The sequence below is a fragment of the Catharus ustulatus genome, chromosome Z (genome assembly GCF_009819885.2).
Source record: "Catharus ustulatus isolate bCatUst1 chromosome Z, bCatUst1.pri.v2, whole genome shotgun sequence".
NCBI classification, from domain to species: domain Eukaryota; kingdom Metazoa; phylum Chordata; class Aves; order Passeriformes; family Turdidae; genus Catharus; species Catharus ustulatus.
The window spans coordinates 59236710-59258859 of record NC_046262.2 but is presented as its reverse complement, the minus strand read 5'-3'; the positions used below and the strand labels follow the sequence as shown (position 1 = coordinate 59258859).

The 22150-nt window shown below is 40.6% G+C and overlaps 1 protein-coding gene across 2 annotated transcripts in view; it reads left to right on the top strand.

The window, feature by feature from the left end:
• The first annotated feature begins 4005 nt into the window (after positions 1-4005).
• Positions 4006-22150, top strand: part of SVEP1 (sushi, von Willebrand factor type A, EGF and pentraxin domain containing 1) — a 122316-nt gene continuing 104171 nt past the window's right edge. For both annotated transcript variants that reach the window (XM_033084849.1, XM_033084848.1), the window contains exons 1-3: positions 4006-5505; positions 19246-19501; positions 20633-20809. In XM_033084849.1, coding sequence (XP_032940740.1) covers positions 4987-5505; positions 19246-19501; positions 20633-20809 — 952 coding nt within the window. In that variant the 5' untranslated portion in view covers positions 4006-4986. The remainder of the gene's footprint in view (positions 5506-19245; positions 19502-20632; positions 20810-22150) is intronic.

The following is a 22150-nucleotide window of genomic DNA, read 5'->3' as shown; positions in this document are numbered from 1 at the left end:
AACAATTTATAATTTAAGAGCTTAATCTCTTTTTATTCCTCCTTCTCGAGAATACTCTTATATTTATAGAAAATCCTTTGTTTCCTCCATATGTTCTGTTTACGACTGAGACCTAAATTGGCCAAAAAAATCCACTCAGATTTTATGACTAAGATATTGGTAGCCTACCTTTGGGTCCTCAGTGCTGAATGCACAGTGCATCCTGTATAATGCTCTCTTCCACTTTCCTTTCAATATTGCCACTGAAAAAAAGCTAAAAATTTTAATTGTCAGAAAGGGCTGAGACCATGTGTTCCAGCAACACATTCTAACATAGGGAGCTTCCAAAAGCAGACTCTGCTTCGCAACAAGACCGCAGTCTTGCTTGATCTTTGCTATAGTCTGGGGGCAATGAATGAAGCTGCAGGCAGGTAAGGCACTGCAGCACTGGGAGGTGAAGGTTCTCAGCCAAGAGGAGAAGACACAAGTACTGGGACTCGGAACTTGTTCTTTCTCCTAAAAGTCACAGGAAGAAGGAGGATGACTTACCAAAGCCTTTTTTTCCCTCCCCCTTTCCTAGAACAACTCTGCTGCTTTCATTTGAACCTTGAAGGCTGGATATAACCTACCAAGGCCTGGCACTACTCTGATACTGTGTTAATGTCTCCCTGGTGGCAGATTAATGTCTCCCCGGTGGTAATTTTATGAGACTGAAAGTATTTCTACGCCTACTCTGTAAATGCTATTCCTGAAAGCTTTCCTCCTCATACAGTTCCTTAAACACCTCCTGCTGAAGTACTGACTGACATCTGCAAGGGCAAGTGGACAGCATAGAGTAATCCTGTACCCTGGCAAAGGCTGAAGGGGAAGAAAGAAGACTAGCTCTGCTAGCTACATATTGTGTTAGGTTTCCCCAGATGGACATTGCATGCTTGAGCACAAAGAGAGTCTTAGAACAATCTTAAGTTACATCAGGTTCTGATTTCTGTTCTTAAGCTGTCATTTTATCTCTAGTTTCCACCATGGCACAAAGTTGCTAGCAGAACACCCTTACTGTAAAAACAAAAATGACCTGCATTCCTTCAAAAATTGTAGGGTATGTGATATTGTGGTGTTGTATCTGCAGCACAAACACTGTGTGGGCTGAGTACAAGGATGTGTTCTGTCCAGCTGTATTTGGGGGAACATGGAGGGGGGGAAACACAATGCTTTTCTTCTCCATATTTGGAAAGATGCTTGGCCAAGTTTCATTGAGTAATTCAAGCAAAAAGCTATTTGGCTAAAGGACAGCAATCCTCAGAGTGTTTGTTTGCAGAAGGGTTTTTAACTGGGGGTAAAGATTTCCCTTTTGTTTAGTAATCAGGGTGGTGTTAAATGACCATATGATCTTGTGGGGAGACAGTAAAGAATTACTGGAATTCACGAAGTCTGTGGATTTTAATAACACAATTAAAGAGATACAGTAATGTGATTGTAAAAGCAGCTGAAGTGCTGCTCTTAAGCTTTCCTTTTCAGGACCAGTCAGCCCTTTTCTGTCACATGACAGAGACAGTTTATTCACAAGATCTAACTTGTTTTATTACCTGCTGTTTTGTAATGGAATAGAGTCACAGTCCAGCAGCACCTTCCTAAGTACTCTGTCATCAGAAGCCACATGAAACCTGCATTTTTTGTTCAAGTAATGAAGCCCAGGGCAGATATTTTGACCTTCAGGGACACTTAAAGTGGGAAAAAATTCCTTCTGCTCTCCACCTCCCCATCTGCTACAGATGAGTATGAACCAAAACACAAATAATATGCATGAATACAACAGGGAAAAGACCATCAAAAGAAGAGGGCTTAAGCACACCAACACGGAAAGGATTTGTAAAGAGCTGGCAGGCAGGCTTGGAGAAGGCAATTTCATTACAACAGAGATTTCCCCTGGAAATGCTGCTTTCAGAAAAGCTTAGAGAACATATAGTGAAGAGAATGTTTGCTGCTTACACATACATACATGACCTTCACCATCTGCAAGATGACTTTTTCGTTTGCAAATACAGCCTGATGGATAAAATACCTTCTTGAGGATTTTACATGCTGAGTCCAAGCTTTTAAGTTTCAGTTTATTCCAGAAATTATTCTAGGGTTTTGTTAAATCACATCAGGAGCAAACTTTAATTCTTTGGTTGCCTTCATTCTTTCCCTCATACCATTAGATTTCGTTTACTACAATGTTGATGCTAACTTCTCACAGTGTCTTAAAATGCACTATTGTTGCCTCTCAGCACAAATAAATTGAATGCCAATGAATGTAAAGAAAGTTACCTGTGCTATACTCAAGGGAAAATATATGAGGAGAATTATTCACTAAATACAGGTCACTGATTCTTTCAGAGCCTGTTGCACAGTAATTATCCATGTACTGAAATTTCCCCTCACCATTCAAATTTTCCTGGATTTTGTTTCACATCAGTACTGTGCTAGCATCTCAGTCTTGCATCCATAGTCAGAGTTTAGCTGTTCACCTCTTCATTCCTCTACTATTGCAAACTCCCTGGGCGACAAATATATTTACGTCTTGCATTGATGACTTCACTCTGCAGTCCTGTACACACACATCTTTTTGTTAAACCAGTAAGACCTTCTGTGCATCGTGACTAGAGGGCCTGTGTATTTATGTATTTAAAAAATACATACCTTCACACACTGTGTATGTATCAAGGATTAATTTTAAAATGCCCCATTATTTTTTGCATTCATAATTCCAATGAGATCACTGAGATTGAAATTAACTACTGTGTTTTCACCATGAGTCATCCCTGAGTGCACACTGGCAACTGGCCGTTGACATGAACTGTTCTTCCTTTGCTAAAAGTGTTTTCAGTACATCTTCTTTTCCTTTGCTTCTGAGTCCTAAAATGTGTGGCATTTATAAATATGAGTCTGGCATTATGTAAACGTGGGTGAAACAAAGGAACTGACAGTTAGCATTCCAACAAACTAACCCATACTGAAGTACTTTTCATGATCTGAAAATTCAGGAGTAATAGAAAAACATCGTAATGATCCTCTTCGGTTAGGAGCACCTTGAGAAACCAGAATCCTCTTGCCTGTACTTTTCCATTCTTTCATTCTGCAAAGACCAACACAGTCTACAGCCTAGTGCAATACAGATGAGAAGACCAGGTATACCAGTGGTGTGACTCAGACCACCGTGGATGCAATTAGAGAATGTCTTTAATCTTCCAAAGACCAATTGTACAAATCAACTTGCTGAGGACTTCAGTGGTTGTAGTAACTTTCAGCTACCCTTTTAAGATAAAAAGGTCTCATAGTAGCCCAAGTATGATGTTGTCTCTTTCATTTCACTGTAACATGAACAGAAACCAATCAGTCCATCACAAAGCACATCCTTCAGTACCAGAACCGCCCTTCACATATGCCTCTGTAAGAGTGTCTGACTTCTATTTTCTCTTCCAGAACCGAGCTGCAGAAGTATACCTAAGAAACAGATTTTTGTGAAGTACTTGGACTATTCCATAAACATAAAACAAGTAAAACCATGTTGGATGTGTATATCAGATACATAATTTCTCTAATTAAATAATATTTTCTGTTACTTAGACTCTTGTCATTTGCAGTTGAATTTGAGTATTGCTGGGAAGTCAAAAGGACAGTATTGGAAAAATTTTCCATCAGCTAAAAGCCTCAATGGATAAGGAATGTTCAATTCAACCAAATTTAGATGTGGGGCTTAACATGCAAATGCACCAATGTACCTGTATATTCCATTGCACTGTGATATGTCAACAAAAGTAAATTCAAGAGAAGGAGTAGAAAATGTGTAAAGGAAGGAAAATACCAACAAAAGGCCAAAAGTTACAATCAACAGGTTAACATGCCTAATCTGTCCCAGGGAAATTTTTCTGAGACTAAGTTACTCCTGGAAATGCAGTTGATTAAGTAGAAAACAGTTTAATTTTAAACCAATGGCTAAAATAAACCCAAGGTCTCAACTCATAATATTCTTGATAAGTAAATCTGTACTGAGATTGGTTGAAGGGTAGTGGATTCTGAATCTGCCAGGAGGTTTCTTTGCGAGTGTATTTGTTTCCTAAAGTGATTCACAGACAGCAAGACAGCACAGGACCTCTTTCAAGAAATGGCTTGTAAGGTCACACATGGCAACCAGGAATTTTTCATAACAAGCACAGTTTATTGTCACTGTTGTTATATTAATGTATGTGTTCCCATACACATGTAGATGTACATACACAAGTGCTGTCCCTGTCTTTGATGCACACACGCTTGTGGACACTCATCCCACATATATGGACACCTCACTGTCATTTCTGTGAGATGTAAAGTATTGCTGCATCTTTAAAGTTGAAAAACTGAGTCCCCAGGCTGCTGAAGTGTGCCCTTGAACAAGAGCGGGAGACTGTGACAGAGCCAGGAGCGAGACCAGAGCATATGGACCCTTCAAACCTCCCAGCCGCAGGCGCATCCTCCCCGCAAAACAAAGGGCTAAACTAACCACGATTAATTCAGCACGTGTCAGCGCAAGCCCTCACTCCGTCCCCGCGAGCAGCAGCTCCAACCCGCGCGGCGAGGGAGTGGAAAAGGCGCTCCTCACTTCTCGGGGGGGTCCTGCCTTTCCGCCCCGCTTCGCTTCTGCTCGGCGCGTTTCCAGTGCCGGGCTGGCCCCCGCCAGCCGTGTGGGACCCATCGGGGCGGGACGGGGCGGCGGGAGGCGGGGAGGGACGAGCGGGGGAGAGCATTACCGAAAGGCGAGGAGAGGGAAACGGAGAGAGGGGCGTGCGAGGGGCAGCGCTTCAGCCGCGGGGGATTAAAGGGCGCGGATACCTGCGGAGGCCGGCAGGGAGACAGACAGACAGGCAAACAGACAGACAGACAGACGACAGGCCGGACGCCCCTCCGAGTAGAGAAGAGGTGGGGCATCAGGGGGCGACCAGCAGCTCTTCTCCCGCGGCTGCCGGCGTCTCGCCGCGCCGCCGCCACGCCATGTGGCCCCTGGTGGCTCTCTGCTGCTGGGGGGGACTGTCGCTGTCCCTGTCGCCGTCGGCACCCCAGGGCCGGGCGGGCGGCCAGCCGGGCGCCCTCCTCCGCGCCCCGACTTTGGCGTCGCCGTCCCTGGAGGCGCCGGCGCTGCCCGACACGACGGAGAGCAAAGTGGAGAAGCTGGGGCGCGCCTTCAAGCGCCAGGTGCGGCGCCTGCGGGCGCGCAGCGGACGGCTGGAGCTGGTGTTCCTGGTGGACGAGTCGTCGAGCGTGGGTCCGGCCAACTTCCTCAGCGAGCTGCGCTTCGTCAAGAAGCTGCTCTCCGACTTCCCGGTGGTGCCCGCGGCCACGCGCGTCGCCATCGTCACCTTCTCCTCGCGCAGCAACGTGGTGCCCCGCGTGGATTACATCTCGCGGCGGCGGCCGCAGCAGCACAAGTGCGCGCTGCTGGGACGCGAGATCCCCGCCATCGCCTACCGCGGCGGCGGCACCTACACCAAGGGAGCCTTCCAGCAGGCGGCGGTGAGACGGGACGGGACGGGGCGGCGGGAAGGGGTGCGGGGATGCGCTGCCAGGGGCGCGGTGGGAGCAGCCAGCCCTGGTGCTCTGGGGTGCGCTGTGGCCAAGCGAGGTCTCGGCATCGAGGGAAGGCGATGTGAGTCGCGGTAGTGCGTGGGGCGCGATGGCTCGGTGTGGTGTGCTGCGCTGCGCAGTGTGTGGTGTGGGAATGTGGTTCTCCGCGTCGTTCGAGGATGTTCCGTGACAAGGGCTGTATGATGGGGTGTGGAATGGTGTAGTGCGGGATGCAGAGTGGTCTGGTCAGAGCAGTTAGTCGCTGTCTTCCCGTGCTGTCTGCACCTGCGACTCCCATGTTTCCTGCTGCCCTTGCAAACAAATGTGTGAAATTCGTCCTTTGAAAGGGCATGGAGCCCGTGTCTCAGTTTCAGAAGGGATATGTATGAGTCAAGTCTGGCATCTGAAACGCCTGCCTGGTTTCATGGCAGCAGGACTTGAGTGCCTGCTAGCTGTCAGACATACCTGTGTGCTGTTGCCAGGTGTCTGTTTTAACTGCTGATGACTTACAAAGGTCCCCTTAAACTGCGTACAGTATAACAGTAAGTAGGGGCGTGTCCCCAGGAACATTTCCAGACACTGTAACATAATCACTTGTCATGCTGTCAAGCAGACCATGGCATAAATTTGGTCTAGGCAGCCCCTGGACATGTGTTAGCACTTGATCATACTGGGGAGACTTCCCACTAGATGGTTAATGGACAGCCAGTCTACTCAGGAAGCTTTTTTTACAAGGCTAGGCCTGGCTCTTCCTTGTTATTTGGCCTCTGTGTGCAGAAGCAGCCACCAAATCAAGTCTTATTTTCGATTTTTTTTTTCCATCTAAATTTTGGTGGTGTCCTGTAGCTAAGCATTGGGTACACTTGTCTTGAAATACTTACACATTCTTATTTGGAGCTGAACAGTGAGATTGCAAGAGGTGCGTCACTGCTGGGCATATGAAATTGGCAGAGATTATTCTCTTCTTCACTTTTGGCAGGAGAAAACAAGTTCACCGTGTAATGTGCTCAGAGCTGCACATGCCAAACCTGCTTTAGGAAAACACATCACTGTATTTGATCTTCCACTGTGAAGCCATGTTTCAATATAGATCCATCCCAGGGGTGTTGTGTGAAAAAGTTAATGATACAAGTTAAAAATAACCACTAAAAACAAAATATAAGCTTAAGAAATACCATCTGTTGTCTTGATATGAAATCTTGACTAATGATATCTTTAAAGTGGAATAAGCAAAAAATTCCTTCAGAAACCCACCATTTAGTTTCTTGAGCCCAGCTAAACTTTGTGGCTGCAACAGCATGACTGTCATTTTACATTGTGTTCTCATAAGAATGTGGGAAGAAAAATATTCACATGGTGACAGGGAAAATTAAGATGGAATGACAAGGTTAAATTCCGGTCTGCTTACTAGCTCTTGGTTAGAGATACTGTACTGTGGTGTTCTTCAGTATGATTTCTTCATGTCAGACAAATTAACATCTTCAGAGAATACTCTCCTTTCTAGACACTCTTCAGAAAATTACTGTTCTAAGTTTAAAATACTACTCTGGGAATAAATCTAGGAAGTTTTTTAAGTAGTAACAAAACTGCTATTCCCTCTGGACTCTTGGACTTCTGCATTATGTTTTTAACTGTCTTTTAGTACAACCATAATTATTTCTTCTTTCACTTTTCTAAAATGTCTCTTTTTCAAATTATTCTTTTTCTTTTACACTTCAATTTGGGATTCTTTATGCTTCTGACCAGAATTCTCTGCTGCTTTTCCAAACTTAAAGGTATCTGCAAAGCATCTACAAAATCTCTGGGATTGTACCAGTTACATGTTATAGTAACAGAAAAGGAAGGGAAGTGCATTGTTAGAATAAACCCAGCACTTAAATCGTCACGCAGCACTCCTCATTGGTAGGTCTCAAAGTGATTAATTCACATGTGTGACAGTTCCACTGAAACCACAAAGGCAGAGAGATAAGTGAATTCTGCAAGGTCGTCAGGCCAGTGTCTGACCTGGGAACATGAGTGAACAGGAGCAAGATTTACAGAGCAGTAGCTGTCTCAGAACCTGTGGCAGCAAAACATCATCCTAAAAGCAGACCTGTTCATTTTGACAAGCTGTTGCACAGCTACACAGTGTCCATCTTCTATGAAAAACATAAGAGAGTTCTCCTTGGCACTGCAGTTTTGCATCCTCTCCGAAGGTACTTTGCAGACAAGTTTATTGCAGTTTCTGTGTTTTGTTAAAGCTGTCCTTACTAACTTTTGCCATGTAGACCACACTTTGACATTCCTACCCAGCAGATTAAAGATAAATTCTACGTGATTCACAGAAATATGCCAAATATACCACAAGAAACAGTGGCAAGAGACAGCACCGTGATGAGAGTGGCTGAACTGCTATTGATGTTTGGGTTTGCCACCTTGTTTGTGATTTTGTGCCATGCTTGAGCTAGCAAGTGCTCATTTTTGGAGTCTTTCTTTTAAGGCACATGGAAACAGAAAGGGGAAGAAACTGAGCTCATTAATTCAAAACTCTTTGGCTTCAGTTTTTCACAGCATAAGTTGGTGGGACAGCACAAACTACATGCAGCTTATGTTAAGCAGATTGCTTATTGCATTATGGAAAGCCTGAGCTGTTGTGACAGCAAGAAAGAATCACAGCAGAATTGAAAATACAAACAGGTTTGAGCAAGAGTTTGATGCTTAAGGAATGCATCTTAAGACAGAAGACCTCAGTGGAGAAAAGTGTTGAGAGACCTGTAGGCAACTGTATTGGAGCTTCTGATCCTGAGGGATAACCACTGCTGACAGGACCCATTATACCTCGTGGCAGGGATGTGCATTTGTTACCAGATGGGTTTTAGAATAGAGCTGAGCGGTCATCATGCAGTGATGGAAGTTTAATGGGTTCTTGTTTTAGCAACTGAGAGTCACAGTTACATATAGACCAGCATTGGTGTGCTATCTTTATTGATGGACAGTTTAGATATACAGAAGCTGCATTGCTTTTGCTGGTTCAAGGGGGGGAAAAAAAAAAAAGAAAGAAAAAAAAAGATAAAAATAAAAATTATTCAAACTACTTCACATGGCAATGTGTTGATAAAATTATATCTCCTAAGAAGAAGATAGTCTTATTTCTGTATTTCAGTGGAAGTAAAATGGGAACAATTTCTCTTCATAACTGAAGCAGAAGTTGTAGGTGTGCAATACTATTGAGCAGAAGTCAGAGATAGTACTCAGACGGCCTTAGACAAGTCAATTGTTCTAAAAAACAATTGGCAAAGTGGTAGCTGAGGGAGCCTTTGGGAATTCTTCTGTGTTATAAAAATAATTGTTGCATTAAAAAGGTAATTTTTTATTTTTATAATTCATCTTCACTCCACTGAAGTCAGTATAAAGGTATATGCAAGTGGAAGGTTTGACACACACAGAATAAGGTTACACATTTTCTGAGGATCTGGTCTTTGAATTCTGGTGTTTGTACTAATGTGATCTTGAGGGAGCATGACAAATGTCCAATCAGCATGTCAAATTCCATTCTCTGTGTTATAATTATTAATATTAAAAAAAAAGTCCCTCAAAAGAATGTAAGCACATATCAGTTTAGGATAAACAGCTCTAATGCTTATTTAATGCTTGTTTAAATAAGGATCAGTGCCTTTGGTTCTTGTGTATGACAAAAGTACAGAAGTACAAGATGCAGCATTGTTACCCACTAGAAAAATTTGCTTTTATTTTCAATGCCTCTTCAGAGTCAGAATCTCATTTTCAAATTAAAATGAAAAATTTATTGAAGCTAAAGAACTGAAAATCTTTCCTTACCATGTATTTGGTTTGTTTTTTTATTTATTTGAAAAAATGTAGTGCAGTCTCATCAAGAAGATGATGAACATTCAGAATCATGTATGTTGTATGTCACATTATAAAGAATGTGTTTGTGGACTTTTATTCCTATGACCTCTGCAAAATCTACAGTTGATAATGAGAGAGGAGTAGCAGATTCTAGGTATCTTTGGCATCATACTCTAAATATCTGATGATGGCTTAGATCAGCTAGAGCTAACTGACTGGTTGGCAGGGATGGGTTTTGACATGACCTTGGGAGTCTGTGTTAAAGATATGGTGGAAAAAAAACAAAGTCAAATTGGTTTACCACTCTGACCACTTTTGCAATTGCAGGCCTGGTAGTTAAGAATTACCAAATTGAAAGTAGTGTTCCTGTCAGCCATCATTAGTGTCAGCTCTACATCTCCGGTTTTAATTACTGTGGTGTTTGTGAAGAGTACTAGTCCTGCATATTCCAACTTTGCATGGGGTTTGTTCACAAGATTAATAAGGCAGGGTCAGAGGCAAGATACACATCTGCACATTGTTCATTGCCCTTGGACCAAGCCTGAAACATACCTTTATATAACCTCCAGAAATTATTAAGTAATTAATTTTTCTCTGACTTTTGGCCAGGACAGGTAAAAAGTGCTCTGTTTATCATAATACCTGTGGCTGCATAATCAGGATTAATATTTTCTATGGTTGAAAACCTGTTCTTTGGAATTCTTCTGCTTGTACTCACAAAATTATATCATGCATTTTGGTCTAATCAGAAGGGTGTAATTTGGACGTCTGCTATAGATATTGCTGCACAAAATAAAACAAATCTTGTGGATGTAACCAATGAATGAAATCTTTCACCATGATGGTATCTGGATTGTATCATCCTAAATGTTTCAGGAATAGATATTTCTTTTCATGAGGAAACCATTTTTTGTTGTTATCTCTGAGCCTTTTTTGGAAGGGTCTGACAATAAGCCCCTTCTGATTCCCAGTCCTTAAAAGTTATGACACTCACAGAGGAATCAGTCTTACCATGTGCTTTGCTTCAGAGATACAAAAACAAGCCAGAAAAGCTGCTAAGTGATTTGTTCTGAGAGAAGGAATAAATCCCCAGTACTAAAATTTTGAAGAAGACAAAATAAGTTGGTTTAGTTTTAATTCATTTCCTAGGCTTGCAAGAGGCCTTTACAGCCAAATACATCATATTTAGGAGTAGTTGCTGACATAAGCCTCAGCATTAAACTTCTGAATGTTTATTTTATGTGTTCTCTGATACATATTTTACCCTTTGTCCCCCAATTCCATGTGTTACTGGAATTTTTGACTCAGATTTTGCAGGTGACATAGCATGTATGTGATGCTCAGAATCTTCTGACTTTTCTAGCTGCAGAAATTGAAAGCACTATTAATTTTAGCAACAGGTTCTTTCTAGGATCAGCACCCTGCTTAAATTTTGGAACTGCTTTCTTCTCTTTGACATTAACACAATCCAAAACAAAAGCTCTTGTTAAAATTATCATACTTCCTCTGGTTCAAGGTCTCACTGGCTACTTCAACCAGGAAGATGAAAAGCCTTCGTGAATGTAAGCAGCAGTCTGTAAAGAGCTTTAATGCTCTGCTAAGCATAGCAGTATGAACAGTTAAGCAGAGATGAATTTCTCTCCCAAACACTCCCCCACACCCAGTTGGTCTGAGACATCTCTTATCAGTGATAACTTTGTGTTAGTGTTGCTCAATTCTAGCAGTCTTGGAGGGGAAAAAAAAAAAAAAGTATTCAGATGATAATTGAGCAGTGACAGCTGGCAGTAGATGGGCCAGGTCATGAATTGTGTTTGTCCTTTTGGAATTAATTATTCTGTTCAGCTTTTCTTCTCTTTTCCCTGCTCATTTAAAATACTAAATTGTTTAAAACAAACACAAAAGAAACAAATATTTGGCAGATGTGCTAGTCAATACTAGTCAAATGCTTGGTCTGAAAATACATGAAAATCAGTTACGTATTTAGTAAAATATTTTTGAGTCACTATTTTTATTATTAGCAGAAGACCAGAGAAGGACTAAAGAAATCATATTACATCTTTGTTATATTACTGGTGGAAACTGCTCACAGACAAAGAAAACCAGGATTTTAAATTTTTCAAATCAAACCAAGATCTATTAACAAATGGTATTTTGAATATACCATGCAACATTGCGGCATATAAAGGCCTCCAGTAGCTTTGCAAAGTCTTGATAAGCTTGTTAAAAGGTTATATATAACACAAGAGCTTAGAAAATACCTATGTACATAACATGCCCTGTATTTTAATGTCCTGTTTAGAAGACCTGATAATGATTGAAGATTAATAGATACTCATTTTAGTTGTTTCCTGGAAACTAGGTGCATTCTGCTCTTTCCACTTCAGAGCTCAAAACTACAAGCCACACAATTTCAAATCACCAGATCAAACAGTCCTAACACAGCTGTGTGAGTCAAAATTCTGTGTAATATCTCCTGTCATTGTAAAGTCAGTGGTGATTTTGGGCTTTTTGAGCTTTTGTTCTGGTTGCTCAGGACTGTGTCTAAGTTGGTGTTTGAATATACTTAAGGATGGAGAACCCATAAACTTTCAGGGGAACCTATTTCAATGGTTGATCACCCTTGCAGCAGAAATGTTGCTTCCTCTCTGTAAGTGGAATGCTGGTATTTAAATATGTGTTTCTTGCTGCCAATTAGAAGATTCTGTATACATCTCCTTTACTCCCCCCTCATTAAGTATTTTTATATATGCGTGGATAAGAGGACCTTAAACCTTTTTTGCTGCATCTGAACAGTACTAGATCTTCAGTCTTTGCTCAGATGTCATATCAGTACATTTCCTGGCCGTGAGCATGCGTGGTTTTTTCACCTGTGGGGCTGTCTGACAGAGTTGTGAGATTTACTCAGGTCATGCCTGCCAGTTACTGAAAGAACTATTTAAATATTTTAAATATCCCCATTATTTATATAGATACATCTTTTCTCTGAATTAAGAGTGCATTTCTTGCTAGGGGGATATCCAAAGGGAGCTTTAACATTAGTTAGTTTCTTCTAGATATGTAATAGCTCACTCTCTAGAGCCTCTGCAGCAGTGCAGAAAAGAGGGGGAAAGGTTGGAAGCCAAAACATCTAACTGTGAAATATATTTTAGTTCTTTTTGTGAAACCTAGAGAGGGGATAAGAGTTATTTGATTTGAGCAATGAAAATAGCGATGTATAGTGACCAAAAGAAAACCTGTTGAAATCAAACCTTTGCTATTTTAGAGAGGGAGCCCAGGAGGTCTAGCCAGGTCTTTCATGTACAGGAATAACATTTGTATTGTTACCAAAAATCAGTAAAATAAAACTCCTTAGCACCAATGTAACATTAAGAAGTGGATATTCTTTATTTTGTTGGATGCATGAGGGGATATCTCCTCCAAAATATCTTTCATGCTGAGTGCATAAAAAACTCCTGTTTTTATACTATATTTTATGAAGACATTCACAGGTTTTTCCAGAAAAAAAACATACGTACGATAATTATTTTCCCAAAGTCATTTACAGTAATTTCATGATTGCAAGCTGCACCTGATTATAAGCCGCACCTCCGGGTGTTGGCAATGTTTAGGTCTTTGTCCATACATAAGCCGCACCTGATTATAAGCCGCACTCTTGTTCGCAGCGAGGACCCGCATGCAACAAAGTAATGAATTAGTAGCTGAATCACAGGATTGTGGGGTTTACTGGCTCGACTCGGGGCCGGGCGGACTTGGCCCGCTCAGGACTGCCAACAGGGCCAGGTGGCCCAGTTCAGCGCTGCCACTCGGCAGGGCCGCTCGGGGTGGCCGCCGCTGCCACCCCCGCCAGGTTCACTTGCCCCGGCCTGGCGCTGCCCCGCTGTGCCGGCGGGAGCCCGCCGGCACCCACAGTGGCAGGTGGGGACGGAGCTCCCCCGCCTCCCCCTGCGCCGCAGGGCCGGCAGGAGGGAGCCCCCTGCCCCCTCCCCCAGCACTGCCGGCACGGAGCCTGCATCCACCCACAGCGCAACAGAGTAACCAATTTGTAACAATCGCGCAGTCCCAAGTTTTACTGGCAGGTGCTCGGCTCGGCACCTCAGCTTGCACTTCCGGGTTGGGAAATTTCAGAAATTTTTTCATATATTAGCCACTCCTGAGTGTAAGCTGCACTTCTGGGTTGGGATCAAAATTTTAGTCAAAATGGTGCGGCTTATAATCGTGAAATTACTGTACTTACATTCCCTTCCTTCTGTGCACACCTTCTGTCTTGTGGCACTCATGATCCTTGGTGGCAGGCAGCCTCTGAAGTTGTACCTGACTGCCTGGTGGACTGGTAAAAGTTTGTACAGTTGGGCTTTCCAGTTCCTTTCCAGTTCTTCTTCCTACAGAATTAGCATTGTGTGGTTCCATAGGCGAGTAGTTTTTGAAGAATAAGCATTGTGTTAGCCTACCAGGTGCAAACAATTCTTCAGCTGGCAAGAGTTTCATGATGGAGGGAACTGTGTTTGCCACCCCCTAGCTTTGCATTAGTCTTGTGAGATCACCAGGTTCCTCATGAGTGCTCTGGAATCAATGATAAGATGTCTCAGCCTCACCAAAAGCTATGTTTGAACTCTGTACTGGTTATATTTTTCTTTATAGAATATTTATTTATGTAAAATCTCCTGTCAGATTTGGACATTTTTGCCTGCAGGAAAGGTGAAAAAAAAAGAAACTGGAACAGAAGTTGAGCTTGGCTAAGAGATTTAGCATTGCCGTGTTCCTTTGTGAAGCAAATGCTGGTCACCTATGATAAATTAGGATGTACCGTTTTAGTGTTCTTATGAATATATGGACCAAATATATGCAGTGGTTTTTTAATAAACTAACGTTTATTCATTTTAGCATGTTTGATAATGAATGTTACATAATAGATAGTTAAATTAGTTCTATGATATGATAAAATGGAAATTATTTCTTTTCTATTGAGTAAGTGATCATCTAGGAAAAAGAATCATTTCATTCTATTCAGAACTCATACCCTGATGTGTATGTTTTATACCATTCCTAAGGTGAAAAGAAATCCAGTATAAGTGATCTTCTAGGGTAGCACAGCTAAATGACTCACTAGTGGAAAGCTTTCTGATTTGCTTCTGAGATGCAGTGGTGGTTCTTCCTGATCTATAACAAATAATATTTTCTTTGTAGCCCTTCGGTAGTGTTTTTCCTACAAGGTGAATGTTGGATAATGTTATTTTGAGGGCTAGGCTCCAACTTAAGTATTTTGTCCTGGGGCTGTAAAGGCTTGGTTTGTAAAGTGAGAGAGGGAAACCCATTTAAACTTGTTTCCCTCTACATAGATATAGTAATATTCAATTCTGTGTGGACAGAATCTTTTTTAAAATCAAAAGAGAGAGTAAGAATGGGAATCCGGCCCAAGATCATATGTTTATGGATTGCATGCAGAGGATGTTGTTGAGACAGTAACAAAGAACCTTTGACAATATCATTGCTGTGGCTGTCAAGTGACTGAAGAACTCTTTGCCCTTCCATCCTTCACTTCTTCTAATTTCTTGTTACAAACTCCATGGTAATGTTAAAAATGCAGAAGTCAGAATTTAGCTGGTTTTCTGACTGTATTGATAGGATTTAGTTTTCCATTACAGTAGTGAATTTCTAGAGAGGGATTTTGTATGATAACTCTTTTGTTGCACAAGACTTCATTTTTTAATTCTAAGGACTTTTATTGGCACAAAAAATTGGTCAGACTGCCAGATATTTGTACACACCAAACAGTCACTGAACACAATACAGATGGTAATAACTTTTTGCTAATGTGAAAAGAATGTTTTATTTAAGGTCTGGAAGAATTACTGAAACTGACTGATCTACCACTCCTCTGAAAGAAGTGTAGACAAGAAAATAGTTACTGAAATGGTAAAAGACTAGGTATTTCTAGTGTCCCCATGAATTTCTATTCAATCATCAAGAGCACTAGTTGTTTTGTTTTGTTTGTACTTATCCCCTATTAATTTATAGTAGTGACCAAGTCTGCTAAATTCTCAATTTAACAGGCCATTAAGCCCTGTATTTTTAATTATGGCTGGTGCTCAGTTTCATTTGATGGTAAAATCAGAAGCAGATGTAAATATTCATGTCAAAGAAATAGATTCTCAGGATCCTTTAAAGTTACTAGTGCAATATAGAGGGCTTTTAAACTGTATTTATTGAATAACCTGACAATTTATGAAGAGATTGCAGAGCCTCGTCATGAAAAAAAGTCATCTTTATGTTGATAAAGTCCATGAAGTTGGTAGGGGCTGATGAAAAATCTCTGTGTGTTCTTAGAAGTTCAGGGGTTAAACAAGTTTAGGGGTTTAACAAATGTTTTAAAATATATGAACTTTCTCTTTGGGAAATAAAAGCTTTCAAAACAGCTTTCTGAAGAGGGAAAGAGAGAAGGGTTTCTCAGAATACAGGGATGTAAGTCAGGGTTAGAGAAAACAATAATTATGTGAAATGCTGTGCAAATATTGCAGAGAAGAGGAATGGAGACTGATACTTGTATTGTCAGCAGCTCTGACAGGATGGTGGCCTGTCCTCTTGTCCTCACAAAAAGAAACAAAATACTAAGTGGACCAACGGACATGCACAAATTATTTCAAAACAGACTTTTGTCTCCTCCCCCCACCTACTCCCTGCACATCCCACCCCCCATGCTGAATGTTTCTTTCCCTCCCTTGTTGTTTTCCTCTGTTTTTATACAGCAGGGATTCTGTGTCTAGAGTTACAGCTGCAAGACAAGAGGGCCAAGCTGGTCAGTCGCTTTGTTTTGTTTTGATTTCTAGGGGCAATATGTAGCAATGTTGTCTGTCTGTCTCTTTCTTTACTCAGATTCCCTGGTGCCTGAGTATTCAAGTCTTCTGGGTAGCAGGAAGACAGCTTCATGCTCTCTTACTTGTTAGCTCAATTCATGTCTGTGTGACATAAGTGCTGTCTTGAAGAGGTGGTTGTCCTTTGAGATGCAAAGGAAGAAAAGATGTTGGGACTCGCCTTACCTGAGGGTCATGTAGCCAAGGGATATTTCCCCCTCAAAAATAATAATTTGGTCTTCAAAGATGGTATTTTACTGATGCTTTCCATTTACTCAAATCCACATCTTTTAAAAGGTCTTTCTAAGCAATTTTTCATGGGACCAGGAACATTCTTGATTACATGGAAAGTTGTGGAGGGTTTGTGTTTCAGGAGCGTCAGAGGGCATTTGTAACAGTCTAATTTTGCAAAACAAAAATCCCTGCTTATTTGCTAGTCAGAATTAAATAGTCCTGAGATATCTGTAGTCCTGTCTAAACTACTGATGAGGCTCAAGCCCATTTGTTCGCTGGCCATACAGACATGTCTCTAGTTTTAGGGAAAATGTTGAAGTTTGCTGCTGATTATGGGCATTAACTGCTGAAGAACCAGGGTAATGTGTAATGCTATCCACTACCTTCATCTATGAAATGTGGGAAGGTTTCTGTTACGCACCAAGGGAAACAGGACTGAAGAAAACTACAGAAATTGCCATCCTTCCAAAATTAAGCTTTGTTCCCCCTTCTGCACATGTTATGACACAATCATGAGTTGAAATCGTATTCTGCTAGAGCAATCTGCGTGTAGGTGGGATCTTCAGAGAATTGCAGTGGCAATCTCTGTTATGTCTCTTAAGCCTCTGTAAGTTGTGGTTTCTCCCTCAGTTATGCACATTCCAACTTGCATGTATTTGCAGCATATTTTTCCACTTTTATTATGTGATTTGCAGATTGAAAGTTATTTTTTCAAAGCTCAAAGATGCTACAGTTGCCAAAACCAAGGGAGTAGGGATAGAACATATGTTTTCCTTGTCTTTTTTTTTTTTTTTTCCCCAAAAAAGGGCCATTTTTACTGAAATAGCTTTAGACAAACATCCTGAGTGGAGAATATCAGCCTGAATACTTAAGAAGTTGGACAGAAGTTTAAGTTGCTTATATTCTCTTTTAAAATAGCACAGTTACTGCTAAATATATTAATTATACAATTATGCAATTAATATATAATTATACAACACTACTGTCTCTGCCTGCAGTCACTTGTCTTAGAGCATCAGTTTCAGAATGCATTTTGAAATTAGGCATTTGTACATTTTTCCTACTGTTTGTCTTCATGTTGCACTTTGTCTTGTCTTTTTCTTCCTGGTTCTTTTCATTCTAGTTTTCCAACTTCATTCTGATTTTCCACTTATAACTTAAGCAATATGAGAAACAATAAGTTTGACTTGTGAAGGGTATTTTTGTCTGCAAGAGAATTTGGTTTCACTCCCTTTGGGTTTTGCAAACAAGTAGTAATAAAATCAAGCCCAACAGCAAAACATTGCTTGGCAGTCTCTCAGACCACAATGCCAATGGTATGTGCGTTGATTTATGGTGTGTGTGCTTGTTTTTGCATAGTATCTACCTGAAATCATTGAACTGACAAATCAAAATCCAGTTGTCCTAAAATGTGGCCTGGCTTACTTAAGAGGAGTATAAAAACTCTGCAGGTTATTTAGGCTGGCCTAGCTAGTAAGCTTTTGGATGAGTGAAAGCAAAATGATTTAACTTCATAAGATTTACATGAAGATTTTGTAATAAAACAGCTCTGCTTGGTTGATCTCTGGTTTTGGAATTTGTGCTTGTTAAGAGTGTCTTAATCACATTTGTCTACTTGTCATACAATGACATGTCTTTTGGAGTATCATTTAAAGGTCTATTAAGTGTGGTCTTTTGCATTAATTGTAGCATGATACAATCTATTATTTAAATAAACATGGTGATAATTTGCCAAATTGGAAGTCTGCATCTAATTCTTTCTACATAAGTTCCCAGAGGATGGAGAAAATATATCTTCACAATCCCCTGCTTCAGGGCTGTAGACAGCACCTGGCCACAATTGTTGGTAGTTGGTAGTCATCCCTTATTTACTCACACTCTGATAGACAGTGGCTAATCACTGACATGGTAGCTCTGTAGGGTGGCTGCTAGGCCATGGCACATTGACATCACATTTCTGCTGGTGCTCTGCCTGTCACCCAAAAACTGAAAGTTTTGGAGAGTAATTACACTAGTGCATTGTCAGACTGGAAGGCTGAAATGGGCAGGAATCTGTGAGGCATATTCTCATTAGGGCGTTACTGCACAGCATCACACATGATTTGTGTGAAGTAATAGGAAGAGCAAGCAGCAGGGTAGAAGGGACTGCAGGCATTTTTGAGTACACAATGGACAATCTAAAGTGACCGTAGCAAACTATTGTAAGAGAGGAAAGCATTATTCAATGGGGACAAATGGGGAGTATTATTGTTAGGTTTAAAATAACCAACAGTCCAAATACTTGTTAGGAGAAGCCTCGAAAAAAATCAGCAGTAGGGTTTATAGTTTAGTGGATCAAAATATAATATTGTATTAAAATATGTTAGATTGTATTTTGGGGGTTGCACTAGATTTTCAACATTAATAATATCTGTTTAAACTTCAGTCTGAACAAAGCCACTTAAGCTCTGGTCAGAATCATTGCTGAATCTGATGCGTGGGTGACTTAATCAATCAGCACGAAACGTGTCTCCTTTCTTATTGTGTCATAATTTCTGTGGTTGTATACACTGTGACAACCTGCAGTGTGACTCAGTGGTTGGACTTGTTCAACCACAGGCTGTGGGTGCAGATGTTTGACCTTTGTTGTAATGGGTGATCTTGCAAGGGTCTTATTAGCTGTATAATTCAAATAAAAGGAATCGTATAATGGAGGAAGTAGTGTACCGATCAAGCACTGTTAACTCTCTGCTGAAGTGTGCAATTTCATTTTCTCTTCCAGCAAATATTACGGCATGCTCGTGGAAATGCTACAAAAGTGATATTTCTCATTACTGATGGCTATTCCAATGGGGGAGACCCGAGACCCATTGCAGCATCCTTGCGTGAACTTGGAGTGGAGATCTTCACCTTTGGGATATGGCAGGGGAATATCCGAGAACTGAATGATATGGCATCCCACCCAAAAGAAGATCACTGTTATCTTCTTCATAGTTTTACTGAGTTTGAAGCTCTGGCACGCAGAGCTCTTCATGAAGGTATTGATGTCCTAACCTCAGAAATCTACAGGCAGCAGAGAGGTCTGAATAGGAAGATCTCCAGTACTGTCTTGCATTTACACTTCATGTAGTTTTGATTCCCTTTTTATTTTTTTCATACTTTCTAGCAGAGGTGTTTGTCTCAGTTAAAAGCATAAACTTTGGCTCAACCCATCACCAACAAGGTGTGAGCAAAATTCACCTCAGTGATGTGCATACATAATTACATCCATTCAGCTCTTCATTTTATCTGTGAAGAGCACATTGTGCTCTTGGCCCAATGTATCTTGTGATTGAAGAGATGAACCTTGTAGTCAGAGGCACCTAGTGTACACCTTTGAACTAGACTTACTACCTTTAGGGTGTCTCACACAGCAAGCCTATTCAGAGCTTCCCTCTCTGTAAGAGTCAATACGATTTGTGTTCATTGCCTTATACGCACAGTAAAACTGGGAAGAGGAAGAGGTGGAAAAAGAGTTTGGGCTGTGATTCCTCTTTTAATCTATCGTAAAGTAGAAGTTTTTTCTGAAAAATAGGGTAGGTTTAGATAAGCAAGTGAGAACACATGATGAAACATTTGTTTGACAATGCTGCTTGATTGAGGCTTAGAACAGGCATCAGACTAGCCATTTGAATTTATCTGCTATAATTTTTGGAAACATGCTACTTTAGAATACCAGTGGAAATAAGGTTTTCTGGTGCTTTGTTACCAGCCTTTTTGTTCCAGGTTAGATTGGATTATCTATGTGAATATGTGAGCCATGAATATTATTTTTATTTTGTAATATGACCAAATGGTTTTACATGCCACGATGAAATGTTCTTCTGATACCAGATATGGTATCCAACAAAGCTGGGAAAAGCTGTCTCAACAGCTTCTGTTGGGAGTGAGACTGCATTCTGGCAGTGTTAGACTCAAATGAAGAGAAAATCTGGGTGGATTTCAGTGAGCCCTTTTCCAGAATAATGACACCAACCTTTTGCATGTTGAGCATAGCAAGGCTCTGCTTCATACTCTGCTACTTAGAACTGGAGCCTAGGTTTTTAACAAATGTTTTACTAATGGTATAATATAAGACTGTTTTGTTGTTTTGTTTTGAATTCTTTGTTAATAAGTTGATACTATTTCAGACCTGCCCTCTGGCAGCTATATCCAAGAAGATATATCTCACTGTTCATATCTCTGCGAGGCGAATGAAAACTGCTGTGACATCATGGCAAGCTGTAAATGTGGCACTCACACTGGCCAGTTTGAGTGTATCTGTGAAAAAGGGTACTATGGGAAAGGACTACAACATGAGTGTACAGGTGAGTCTCATGCTCAGTATTTGGGTTTCTCTGTATGCTCTGAATAGATGGCTAATCTGTCTGCAAGCTGAAAGATATGTTTGGGTTTATGGCTATGAACCTGGATCAGAGTGCATCCAGGGCTGCTGAAAAACTCTCTGGCTGAAGACGTAGTACAGCTCTAGCATCAAACTCACCTCATCCTTGTCTTCAGCAATAGCTCAAGGAGATGCACAAGAAAAAGATAAGAATAGGGCAAATGTTCTGACAAAGCAAAGCTTTCCTAAAACACAGCATGCCTTAAATTAGTCACTATGAGTATTCCAAGTCCAAGGTAGTACCTTTTGCTCTAAAGTGCTCATAGTACATTTTTCCCTCATGAGTTTTGCTGATCACTTTTTGAACTTTCATAGTTGGGTGAGGAGCTGTATATGTGGATCTTTGCAGGATGAATTCTGAGTGAAAATGACTGTTATGTAAATGTGTTTTAATTGTCCCATGATGACTTCAACTTACTACAGGGGAAGAAAACATGTGAGTCATTAAACAGATCTTTTAAAATGAGTACTTTGCAGCTGCAGACAAAAGTTTCATTTTTGCTTCCTTGGTAGGTGTTTCTGAAATAAATTTGTAGAAGGGCCTGGTATTAGATACACTGCAAGTAAGCTGATGATTGCAGCCATCTGCTGTGTATGTGATGGTAATTGAAGTTGCATACATGTGTTTTAGGGAGAATTTGACCTGAGTAACTCAAACCTCTTCTTTATGTATGCTCTGTTCAACTCTTGTATTTTTCAAGACAGAAAAAAAAAAAAAAAAAAAAAGAAAAATAGCCTATTTTGAAATCTTTTATTCTGAAAAGGATTCCAGCCTTTTTTAACATTTCACATCTGAGCATACCTGTGGATTTGTAAAGCATAAGGAATCTTAAGAATGCATCTTAACTTTTCCTCACTCTATAACGTGAAGGAGGATTTGTGGCAAGTTTACAGTGACAGGGCTTAATTAGACTATTTTTAGGGTTTTTTTGGCAAAATCTGAAGATACTCCACTAGCCTATATTTCCCTAATAGAGTAAGGGTTTTTAAAAAGAATTTGAATTAAGATGGAAATTGCATTTCTGTGTAGTATCTGTTATTTTTGCTATTGTGTTTATTTTCTGTGATTATTTTCTGTATGCTCTTCTTTTCATTATACCACCTTACTCTTGCTTATGGTTTTAAATGTGAGGCATCAGAATATCAGAATAATACATAAAAATCCTCAGAGTTTTTTACTTTCATAATTACCAGAAAGCATTCTAGAAATCTGTAAAATAAAATAGAAGCCATGTGCTTTGTGCTGAAAAGCAGCAGTGTCCCA